At 40.4% G+C, this 12,453-nt stretch overlaps 1 protein-coding gene across 1 annotated transcript; it reads left to right on the forward strand.

The window, feature by feature from the left end:
- Nucleotides 1–1,627: 1,627 nt before the first annotated feature.
- Nucleotides 1,628–10,620, forward strand: uba2 (ubiquitin-like modifier activating enzyme 2; the record flags this gene model as incomplete). The annotated part of the gene is made up of 17 exons (XM_083893882.1): nt 1,628–1,768; nt 3,081–3,164; nt 3,347–3,417; nt 3,518–3,582; nt 3,672–3,772; nt 3,859–3,980; nt 4,075–4,142; nt 4,226–4,347; nt 5,490–5,589; nt 5,796–5,947; nt 6,490–6,583; nt 6,664–6,776; nt 6,968–7,123; nt 7,646–7,742; nt 8,173–8,278; nt 8,374–8,522; nt 9,544–10,620. The coding sequence occupies 17 exons, from the start codon at nt 1,628–1,630 to the stop codon at nt 9,768–9,770; spliced, it is 1,968 nt and encodes a 655-aa protein (XP_083750008.1). The 3' UTR covers nt 9,771–10,620.
- Between the last annotated feature and the right edge of the window lie 1,833 nt (nt 10,621–12,453).

Genomic DNA, 12,453 nt, shown 5'->3' on the forward strand with positions numbered 1-12,453 from the left:
TGTGACGTCCCGTGAAGGCATCGTCTCCCATGGATACAGCCGGAGCAGAGACGCCGTCGGATTGTTAATCGCAGCAGCAGCAGGTAAACTGACTCACCCACACAGCCGTTATCTGGTCAAAGCAGCCGGGTTGTCTCACACAGAGACAGGCGTACATCCGGTTTTTCAAATTAAAGTATTGGCACAACGTGAAGCGTTAAAAAATATGGGGGAAAGATTTTATATGTGTGAGTTCATATTTGAGCTTGAAATGACATCACAATAAATTAAAAATAAAAATATTATGATGATTGGTACTTCTTGGAATTTCAAAATAAAAGTATCTGTGTCGCTACTGAATGATATATAGGTCACAATAAAAATGTATTTATTATGGGTTTAGTCATATTTCATTAATCATCCTGATAAAAATGAGTTCATTGTGGTTTTCAGGGTATTTTAACGCAGATTTTTGGTCATGGACCTTGATTTTCCATGTGTCAATAATGTCGTAAACACAAACCCACTCATCCCACTTTAATATCGACCTTAAATGTTGTCTGACTCATAGATTATGCACCTTGACCCACATAATCTGTGATTCATCACTTGTGTTTGCTTTGCACACAGTTTACCAGTTAAAAAAATAACTGTACTACTATTATTATTATATTTCTAAATCACATCCATGATGTATAAAGAGGATTTGTGTCGGGGTCAGGATTAACATAATCTGAAAAGAAAATCATGGCAAAAATGATGCCACTGAATCCTGGAAGACAATAGTTAATGAGTAACTCGAGGTGAACAGTTGAAGTACATGTAGTGAGTGATTCCCGACTTTTTCCAGGGAAAACCTTATGGAAAATTACATGTCTGATAATAAACAAGGTAATAATAAAAAGTGAATCATTCTGTGTTTGTGGACAAAAACAAAGACGATTGACAACATCATCATTTCCACGTTTGACAAACTCTGATCAATGTTTTCTAACATTTTCTGACGTTTCATCGACAAAAACCAGGAAAATGAAGTGATTTCTGAAGAGAATCGTTAGTTGCAGCTCCACTATGGTGGCCCTGAAGGCCAGATCACCAACACACAATGGGAAAACACAACAACCTCAACTGAAACACAACTTCAACTGAACCAAGACAATTGAAACACAACGTCATAAACTGAAACAACAACTAAAACACAATGACAACAACCGATCTGGCCTTTAGGGCCACCGTAGTGGAGCTGTAGCTAACGATTCTCTTCGTAAATCACTTCATCATGGGAAATCATGCAAAAACAACACGATTCCTGTAACACATATAAATTAATAGCCACGGTCAATTAAATAAATAATTTTATCGATTGTTTTAATCTGTCACTACGTCATTGTACTTTTCAGCTTACTATATAAAAACACCACTAGGGCCCCATAAAGGCAATGGTTGGTCCTGGTTATGCCTCACGTTTCCAGCCGCCAGAGACAGAGGGCGCCGAGGCGACGCATTTGTCAACAAGCGCCTCGGATTACTCCCGGAGAAGAAGTCAGGTGACCTGGAAGTGGGCGGGACTTTGGTTCTGTAGGCGAAACAAGCTAGCCGCTAGCCTCCCGGCGCTACAGGCTCTGGTTCTATCTCATAGCCGATCGACATGGTCCAACTGGTGGGTTCCCTCCGGAAAGAGTTGGCGGACTCCCTGTCCACCTGCAAGGTGCTGGTGGTGGGAGCGGGAGGCATTGGCTGCGAGCTGCTGAAGAACCTCGTCCTCACCGGCTTCAAAAACATCGAAGTGGTCCGTCACATTCATGTTTGTGTGTGTGTATGTGTGTGTTAGCTAGCTGGCTATCATGTCAGGTCTTTGTGCTGCTCTCTCTCTCTCTCTCTGCGCACTGAATTCCAAAGACGTGGCTTTGAAATTAGTAAAACACCAGACTCGGCAGGACTGAACTGCACCTCCGTCCCCCGAGAATACAGCTTAGTGGACAGACGCGGGTATTATACAGTTAAAAAACAACAACAACATCAGGAACACTATGTGTTAGCTGTAGCATTTGGCGCCATTAACACAGCTAACTTAGCTCAACTTCTTTGTAATGTGACGACCGGTTTGGACGGCTCCGTGCCATCACACACACAGAGTTTACACACATTATTTAGTCAAGTTATATATTATACATATTATTGGATATAATTATGTCATACAATTATACAAAACGCCTCCTGTTTGTGCAGCACAAATGCTAACATTAATGTTTTCAGGAGTCAATGTTTACTGCTAGTGTTTAGTGTCTGTCACTGAGTTCCAGATAGTGTTTCCAAACTTTTTATTGACAAATGCACACGCAAAAGAGTAGATTATCCGACATAGCATTTTTAATTTATTTACTATTTTCCATTATTTCAATTCTAAATATAAATCGCATGGACAAATGAAAAATGAGAGCAGTTCCCACATTAAAAAACAATGCTAATGCTACACAGCTCATTGACAAAACAACATAGACACAACACTGTTGAGAGAGACACCAATGCACTAAAAAGTTATGTTTATTTATGACTTAAACTGCTCACTGGGAAGATATGCGTTTAACTCTAACTCTATAAGAGGTCTCTGTAACCTCTTGTGCAGCCTTGACCGTGTCATGTTTGTAAAACACCTTTACTGTGGACAAAAATATTCACCCTGCAGCATCTTTTGAAAAGACGCCCAGTTTCAAACGTGACAAACCAGCACTACAAGTCCCTTTAAAGGGGATGCTCCTTATATCCTTTTAATACCCACCGCCATTCGTTTATTTATAGATAACATGCATGAAGGGTGAATGTATGACCGATTTAATCAGTGTCAAAATAGAACTGTTCTAAAGATAGCATGAAGTATTCATAGTTGTAAATGATGCAATGGGCCAGCAAGAACAAAATATTAAATGCCAACAACCGACAATAAATCACCATACAATCTTGAAGGGGAATGATCCAAAATGAGGTATACTTGAGGTATTTTTGAAGTTTATTTTATTTACTATAAGGGGCTGGGAGGAGAGTGAGACAGTCTGTCGAAAGTATACGTGAATCATATCCCAATCTCGTTGATTTTTTGACAGATCGACTTGGACACGATTGATGTCAGCAACCTGAATCGCCAGTTCCTCTTTCAGAAGAAGCATGTCGGCAAGTCTAAAGCACAGGTATGTAAACCGGAACCGCAAGTAGATCTTATTCAAGTGGTCTCTGCTACATAATCAACAGTAAATCTTCCTCCAATTGAATGATTTTCCATTGTTATGTGGAGCAAAGAAACCAGAGTATATTGCTATATTACTAGTATTTCTGCCTCAATGACTGACTTTGTATATTTGATGTTTTGTAGGTGGCAAAGGACAGCGCCTTGCAATTCTGTCCCAGTGCAAATATCACCGCCTACCATGACAGCATCATGAAGTAAGCTGTGTGCTGTCTTTCTTGTCCCTTTTCCACACATATTTAATAAATTTCCAATCACCTCTGACCTGGGATCTCTCCTTATTTCCCCCCCCAACAGCCCTGACTACAATGTAGAGTTCTTCAGAAAGTTCATGCTTGTGATGAATGCTCTGGACAACAGAGGTAATCACGTCACGTATGAGCGTTATTCAGCATTGTTTTTTAACCGTCGACACTGGAGGAATTAAAACCGCATTTTTTTGTCTCCGTAGCGGCCCGCAATCACGTGAACAGGATGTGCTTGGCGGCTGATATCCCTCTGATAGAGAGTGGCACTGCAGGTTACCTGGGACAAGTCACAGTCATCAAAAAGGTATATCTTGGGCTACATTATGGCGGAGCAACACAACTTTAAACTGTATCCCTTATCTTGTCTTCTTCTCTCTCTTCTATTACCAGGGGCTGACTGAGTGCTACGAGTGCCAACCTAAGCCGACCCAGAAGACTTTCCCAGGCTGCACCATCAGAAACACTCCATCCGAGCCCATACACTGCATCGTCTGGGCCAAGTATCTCTTCAAGTAAGTCCTTCAATTGATATAGAAAACCTGTGTACAAATATATTAAAAATGTGAGAAAGCTGACATTAGTTCACCTTTCTTTTCCTGAACTTAGTCAGCTGTTTGGAGAAGAGGACGCAGATCAAGAGGTGTCACCAGACACAGCAGACCCAGAGGCTGCATGTAAGATTTATTCATTTTGTTCCCCCCGGTCTTTATTTTCACACGCTTTTGTGACAGAAAATGCTTATTATTCTTGCACACAGGGAACCCAGAGGACACAGCAGCTCGTGCCACGGCCTCAGAAAAGGACGGGGACATCAAGCGTGTCTCCACCAAGGAATGGGCCCGTTCCACCGGCTACGACCCCGTCAAACTCTTCAACAAGGTAACAGTCAGAAAAATCTCATGAAATTTCTCTTAACGTATTCACTCTTCATGTCACAATGGACTGAACCCCAGGGTTCTTGAAATCCTTGAAAGTGCTTGAAATTTGGAATAAAAAAGACCAGGACTGCAACTAACCAAAGAAAATATTAATCAGTGTTTCCCAAATCTGGAAATGATGAGGTTCTTAACCCATTAAGGCCTGAAGCGCCTGGGAAGAATGAAGAATGAGACCTTACACCTGTGGCTATCCTGTGAATTTTAGTTTATTTAGATACAAAAATGTGAAATTAAAGCGAATAACTATTTTCAATTAAAAAACAGTAAGAAAATAAAGTAATATCAACTTGTGTCCGTGCCTTGATTTAGTCCTGATGGAGTGTGAAGAACAAGAACAGCAGGTAATGACTGTAACAGTCTGCTTCACATGTGACGGTGATGATGTTTACAGCGCTGTGGCATCTGCAGGTAAATCCACTGTCACCCCTGGTGCGCGATTGTAATGACTCCGTCGATTACGGTGGTATTTATCGTCGTTATCGGCGACCTCGTCGTCTTCAAACATAATTATGTCTTAACTATAAATCCCGGTAGATTTGTTCAGCGCATTCAAAGTTTTCAGCGATGACGTCATCGAAGACGAAACTCCTCAAAATCACTGCCTTCAGAAATCTCTCCGCTGTCAAAGTCTTGTATGCGCGAAGTAATTTCAAAACAATGTCGCGAGGAACCGTTATATCCCCCAAAAATTGACATATCCACTCTCCCAGTGTCAATGATAGAATAAAATGCGCAGCCGCTCTTCCGGCTCTAATGGTAGAAATGCGGCAATGCTTTCCCGGCGTCAATGGGTTAAATTACTTATTTTGTTCTCAAACCAAAAGGATGACATTTTAATGAAATAGCTACAGTATGTGACTTTAAACACACACTTGGCTGCTTATAGCACGACACCATGTCTTTTGATGTGATTGAAAGAGTGAAAAAACAAGTGAGTATGGACATCTAATTTGTAAGGGGGCTGATAAAATCGTCAAAAATGGACACCGAAAGTGCTTGAATTTGACCGTAGTAAAAACTCACAGGCCTGAGTCATGGAGATATTTTAACAACCTTCGATTGTGATTTGTCTTTTCTCTGCAGCTTTTCAAGGACGACATCATGTACCTGCTGACCATGGACAAGCTGTGGAAGAAGAGGAAAGCTCCCACTCCTCTGGAATGGCACAAGCTGGAGGACAAGTGTATGTGTCAATATTAATATTTGTTTTATTCGGAAAACTTTAAAGACGTGTTCAGTGTTCAAATTATTTTGGATTGTGGCCAATTTTGTCAGTTTAATTGATTGAAAACATTAATTATTTGGTTCAAACGACCACAGTAATGGGTCTGAACAATTGACATTACAAAACGAACAGTATCTTTATCTGTATTTTCTTGTTTGGCTCAGTGCGTCCTCAGGAGGACACTCCAGTTTCAGGGCTGAAGGACCAGCAGGTTCTGGGCGTGTGGGGATACTGCCAGCTGTTCCAGCACAGCGTGGAGACTCTCAGCTCCCAGCTGCAGGAGAAGGGAGACGGCGCTGAGCTCGTCTGGGACAAGGTAAAGGACTTTTTTACAATTTCCAAAAACCATGATGGTGGACTTTTGGAATAATTAATTTAAGTGACTCCCGATAAAATGAGTCTCTAAAGTAACGCTAAACTTTAAAAACAGAGGCACATATACGCAGTACACGGGTATGCTGGTTATTTGTAGCGCTGCTCTTTTCGTTTAATAAACAGTTCGTCTGTAGGCACGCTAAAGGAGCTAACGCAGCTAGCAGAGCTAACTGGTAAACGTTGCCTTGACTCTTGTGCCACGACACATGACATCACATGCGTCTTTTTCCGGTAAGTCGTCATGGAAATGTGTCATGCGTTAACGTTGATGCTGTTAATCCAATCCAACTTTATTTATAAAGCACTTTAAAAACAACAGCTGAAACAAAGTGATGTACATCAAAGATAAATAAATAAAACAAATAAAACATACAAACCTAATAGACCTAAGAACAAACAATAAAATACTGTAGAAAATATAAAAACAAAGAATGTACTTTTTGGTGGCTCTTTTGTCTTCACACCGTCTCCTCTTGTCGTCAGGACGACCCTCCGGCGATGGACTTTGTTACAGCTGCGTCAAACCTTCGCATGCACATCTTCAGCATGAACATGAAGAGCCGCTTTGATGTGAAATGTAAGTTTTGTCAACGTTTTTATTCTCAAAATCAGATCCTAGTTGTTCATGTGAATGAGACTTGGGTTTATTTGTTTCAGCCATGGCAGGAAACATCATCCCAGCGATTGCCACGACCAATGCCGTCATTGCTGGACTCATCGTGCTGGAGGGGCTCAAGATCCTGTCGGGGGAGCTGGAATCCTGTTGCACGGTCAGTTCAGCTTCCTTCACGAGTCTCATCAGTGTTATCGCGCTGCAGCAGGCGTTATTGATCGGTCAATTCTGTGAAAAACACTTTCAGTATAATCCAATTGGAGAGAGAATGTTGACCAAAGTACTGGTTATTATAGTTTTCTGTCACTAAGATGTGCTTCTGTTTGTGCTTTTTGTCTCGTCTTTCAGATCTTCCTGAACAAGTGTCCCAACCTCAGGAAGAAGCTGCTAGTCCCGTGTGTCCTGGACCCTCCGAAGGCCAACTGCTACGTCTGTGCCAGCAAACCAGAGGTCACGGTCAAACTCAACGTCCACAAAACCATGGTCCTCTCTCTGCAGGACAGGGTAAGATCTCTGTGTGTTTGACATTCTGGACAAATCTATTGTCCAGAATGTCCACCTCCTCTAAAGGTCAGCACAACTTTTTATCCGTTATCTACAGTGAGCTCCAGATTCCTTGCCATCGCGTAAATGTGATTTAATCTATTTCTGTACGTTTACTGTAAATGAGCAAGAACACAATATCAGGACTGTGGCGTTTATGTGAATTCAGAACTGTTTTAGTCATCTCACTAAAACACCGGAGGGTCGTCTACTTACTACAATTTTGGTATTTATGGAGTCATTGTGTATTTTCTGGCAAATGCAAATAGTTTTTAACTGGCATCAATTTGATGTTTTTAAGGAAAACCATTAAACCACCAGACCATTAAAAGCACATTTTTGGTAAAAGGACGCTAAAGAATCGCAAATATGGATGCTATCTAATTGCAATAAATCTGAATCGCAGTGATAACCTAGTAGCCGCTGGGCATTGACTGTCATCTTGTTTTATTTATTTTAGGATTTAATGTTTTGTTCCCTCAGATCCTGAAGGAACGGTTCGGCATGGTGGCTCCAGACGTTCAGATCGAAGATGGAAAAGGCACAATCCTCATCTCCTCAGAGGAAGGAGAGACAGAAGGTTGAAAAAAGATAATGAAAGCATGAAAAAAAAAGCACTTGTTCAGAAAAGGGCTTTGTGTATTTGTAACCTTGTAACCTATTTAAGTTATTTGTTTGCACATTATCGTACTTGAGCTAGAAGTAGGTTTGTTTTGACATTTAAAACAAAAAAAACAACAGCTTTTAAGATTGAAAATTTTTATTTTGTGTCATAAAAAAGCATTATTTTAACTTTTCTAGTCTTTGCACAATATAACAAAGAAATCATTAAAATCAACCCATGACTTTTTTGTCAAATTCTGGACAACATTTTTTTTTTTTTAATGCTTTTATTTTGGTAAAAAAAACTTTATTTTTAAAACAACCCTTTTCTTAAAAAAAACAAAACAACACTTTTTGTGGAAAAAATGCTTTTATTTTGAATAATTTCCCTCTCCCTGTCTTCACAGACAACAACTGCAAGTTCCTCTCAGACTTCGGGATCCGTAACGGCAGCCGCCTGCAAGTTGACGACTTCCTGCAAGACTACACACTCCTCGTCAACGTCCTGCACACGTATGTCACTATACTCGTGTGTTTTTGTTCCCCAGTTAGCGAACTATAATAAAGAATCTGCTTAATCTTGTTGTTGTTGTTGTGTTTGTTGACAGTGAGGAACTTGAGCGGGATGTGGAGTTCGAGGTCGTGGGTGAAGCTCCAGATAAACCACCGCCACAGCAGCAGCAGACCAACCAGGAAGAGGGAAACAGCATCACAAATGGCAACAAGGACACCGCCCAGCCGTCCACCTCCTCTAAAGGTCAGCACAACTTTTTATCCGTTATCTACAGTGAGCTCCAGATTCCTTGCCATCGCGTAAATGTGATTTAAGACGTGAAAAGAACAATTATTCTCATCATTTTTGTTTCCCGAGCAGCACACTCATTGCTCGATGTAAATTATACTCCTTACGTTGAACTGCATTGTTTGTGATTTTTTTTTATTTAAATAGTAAAATTGTAATAATGTGTGTGCAAATCCGCTCGCTCACAGAATTTGTGCACACGTATACATTGTCCCCATCTCTGAAATTGGTGGGGATAATATGGCTTTCTCCAAATATTCTGCCCTTGGTTTTTAGTAGTCGGCACGTTAACGCACATTAACCCATGGCCTGTTTCCACCGGAAAAAGACACGTTTGACGTCATGCTTACGCGACTCCCGATTGTTAAAACCACCGGAGTTCAGGCACCGCTTACCAGTTAGCTCCTTTAACGCCGTTCAAGTCACGTAAGCGAAGTCACGCTCGTCTTTCTCTGGTCAGTCGTCGTGGAAACGCGACATGCGTTTGTGTGTTAACGTTGATGCCGTTAGCGACCGGAAAAAGACACGCTTGGCGTGATGTTTACGTGACTCCCAATTGTTAAAATGAGTCCCTAAAGTAACACTAAACTTAGAAAAACAGAGGCACACATACGCAGTACACAGGTACGCTGGTTATTTGTAGCGCTGCTCTTTTCATTTAATAAACGGACCGCTCCAGTTCAGCTGTAGGCGCGCTAATGACACTAAAGGAGCTCACGCCGCTAACGGAGCTAACTGCTAAACGGTGCATGGACTCATGATGTCATGCGAGTCTTTTTCCCGGTCAGTCGTTATGGAAACGCGTCATGTGTTAATGTGCGTTAACGCCGGCGGTGTTAAGTATGGAATGTAGACTAGCGCAACAGATAATCAAACCCACACCCTTCCAGTTTTTAGATGTAGATTGTAGATTAGATGTAGAAACAAAATAAGTTGGAGCTGTTTTGTTTATGTGTATTTTTACGTGAACTTTCAGCTCAATCGGATGACGATGACCTCATGATCGTGGACTCTGACGACGAGGAGAAGGAGGAGGAGGTTGTGTCGTCCCGCTCTGCGGCGGCGGGCAGCAGCTCCGCCACCAAGAGGAAGCACCCGGACGCAGAGAGCGGCGAGAGCTCCACCAAGCGCTCGCGCACGGAGCAGTCGAGCTCGGCCGCTGCTGCCAACGACGACGACGACGACATCATCACTCTGGACTAACACCCGTCCTCCTTGGTCTCCTGAAGGACTGAGAACTCTTTTGAAAGTGTCATTTTGTTTTTTTTGACTCGACACACACAGACAGTAGGCTGAAATAAAACACCTCTTTTATGAAGAACAATTTACTGCCCTACTGCTGTACATAGATTCTCCACTTAAAAACAAAAAAATACACGCGCACGCAACCTCTTTTTTTGTTTTTTGTATTCATTCCTTGTCCCTATATGATGGTTAAAAACAAAAGAAGTGCTTTTTTTTGTAATTTCCTTTTATAAATGTACTGTATTTCTCATGCTACACAAGTCAGGGTGTTTTTTGTGTGCTTACTTTGTGGTCAGGGTTACAAACCATTTGAAACCAAAATAATTCCGTGGACGACGACTATGACGATGATGATGACGACAGTAACAGTAACATAATAGTTAATTCATGGGTAGATAAAGCACAGGAGGCACAGCTGGGTTTTTAAAGCCACATTGTGATTTTTGGGAGTTTGCTACCTCTTTTCTAGAATGTTGTGGCTAAAGACGAGAGACTGTGCCCCTCCATAACACCACCACAGCGAGGCATCTGCTCTTTGATACTTACAAAACAAAAATAAAGTAAGACGTTCTTCATCCAGACAGTTAGTCGTTAAATGTTAACGTGGAAGTGGCTTTTCATCGGTTTAAATATGTGTGGAAGAGGGCGGGGAACAAAAGGTTGATTTGTGATGGAGTAGGTAGAGTAGAAGGTCATGTTTCCTGTATCTGTAGAGGTCAAACTTGGACGTTGGTGGTGGATCCTGCTTATATTTAACACTCACACAAGCAGACGAGCAGCTGCTCCAGTCCAAACCTCTGTCTGTCGGTGTCCATAATTTCATATTTTCATTGTGATATGACTTGTTCTTTGAAGGCTGCGAGGAGCCGTTTTTGGACCAATTTGATGAAGACAATAAATTTGACGATGCAGAAGTTGCCCTTTTGTTTTTGTCTCGTCCATCTATACTCATGAATATAATATTTTCGTAAGTGAAGTTAAATATCACTTTGTCCACAAACCAAAATGATTACATTTTAATAATTTATTTGTTAAATGGAACAAAGGAACCACAAAATATTCACATTTAAGGAGCTGAAACTTTTTGATTATGTTTCTGTAATGGTTAATACACCAGTATATGGACGCTCCTTAACTGAAATTACATTTTTAATGCTATAACTATTATTGTTATCCATGAGTTTTCAAATTCACTGTTTTCCAAAAAAAAGAAATAGTATAGCACATTATTTATTGATTAAAATGTCAAATTATAGTCATGTACTTGTATTCAGGCTCAAATTTGGTGTATATCAAAAAAGGGGAATTCAGTTTTATTATTTGCCAAATGAAGAACAATAACGTGTTTTTTATGGAAGATGAGAACTGACATATCAATAAATACAGGAATAAATACATAAATAAATAAATAAATACAGAAATGTAGAAAGACATTTAACCCTAGAACACTATCGCTCAAATTCAAAACACCATCACTAACGCTGTGTGATTTTTACCCGACATAATAAATACACCCAATAAAAAGTACATGACAAATTTGAGTAGTGTTCTTTTATTTCAAACTGTGTCATGTCTAACAAAAAGAAAGAAAAGCATCATGAGGTTACCATATACTAATGCTCCAAAATTACTGGAAAATTAGGAATTTGGGAACAAAAAATCCCCCCCCCCCCAAAAAAAATAATGATGTAAGATGAAAGATGAAAACCACATACACACACATGTGTATTTATTTACATGTGTTATTTATTTACTCAGGTGAAAACCACCCGGCAATGGTGTTCTAGGGTTAAAGCATTTATTTCTTTATTCCTGTATTTATTTATGCATTTATTTAGGTATTTATTACTGTATTTATTTATTCCTGTATTTATTTATTTATTGTTATGTCAGGTCTGGTCCTCCATATATTTTAGTTTTAGACAGATATAAATGTGAATGTATTTTGACTTAGCTTAGCTTATACTTATTTATCAGTTCATTGGGCCCCAGCTTCTGATTGGTTGGACAATCGTCTGTGTTAAGAGACTTTTATTGAAGCTCTGCTCGAGTGTGCTAGTTTTATTTTTGTAAACCCACGCTTTTCTTATGTGATTTTTTAAGTTTTACGTCTTGTTTTCCTTCGGGATAAACCCATACAGTAAAGCTACGTTCCTCGACTCTACAGCTCATTTGTGACGCAGTTGACCGAGCCATGCTAACATTTGGGTCGAAAACGAATCTCATTAAGGACAAGAAAACTCTGCACTTTTATCGGATTAAAACGACTTTCATTGCTGTCAGAATGGAGAAAAAAAAGTGAGTATTATGTGTAACTTGCTTTTCAGAAGTTAGCTTTTTAAATGCATTTAAGTTTGTTTTTGACGATATTTCGCGAAGCCTCACGAATGATGCGACACAACCACTCCAATTAAACCTTAAAAGAAGAAGAAAAGTATATCTCCCCGTCGGGGAATTGAACCCCGGTCTCCCGCGTGACAGGCGGGGATACTCACCACTATACTAACGAGGAGGTGATGAACGGATTCGGTGCAATACCCTTTTTGACCATAACACAAAGTTATTCGTTATTCCACGGCGCTGTTCGTGGTGCAAGAGAACTCACCATTTTTCACGCGTATAGTTAAGTTTCACTCTCTTA

This window comes from Microchirus variegatus (assembly GCF_963457635.1).
Source record: "Microchirus variegatus genome assembly, chromosome: 8".
Classification (NCBI taxonomy): domain Eukaryota; kingdom Metazoa; phylum Chordata; class Actinopteri; order Pleuronectiformes; family Soleidae; genus Microchirus; species Microchirus variegatus.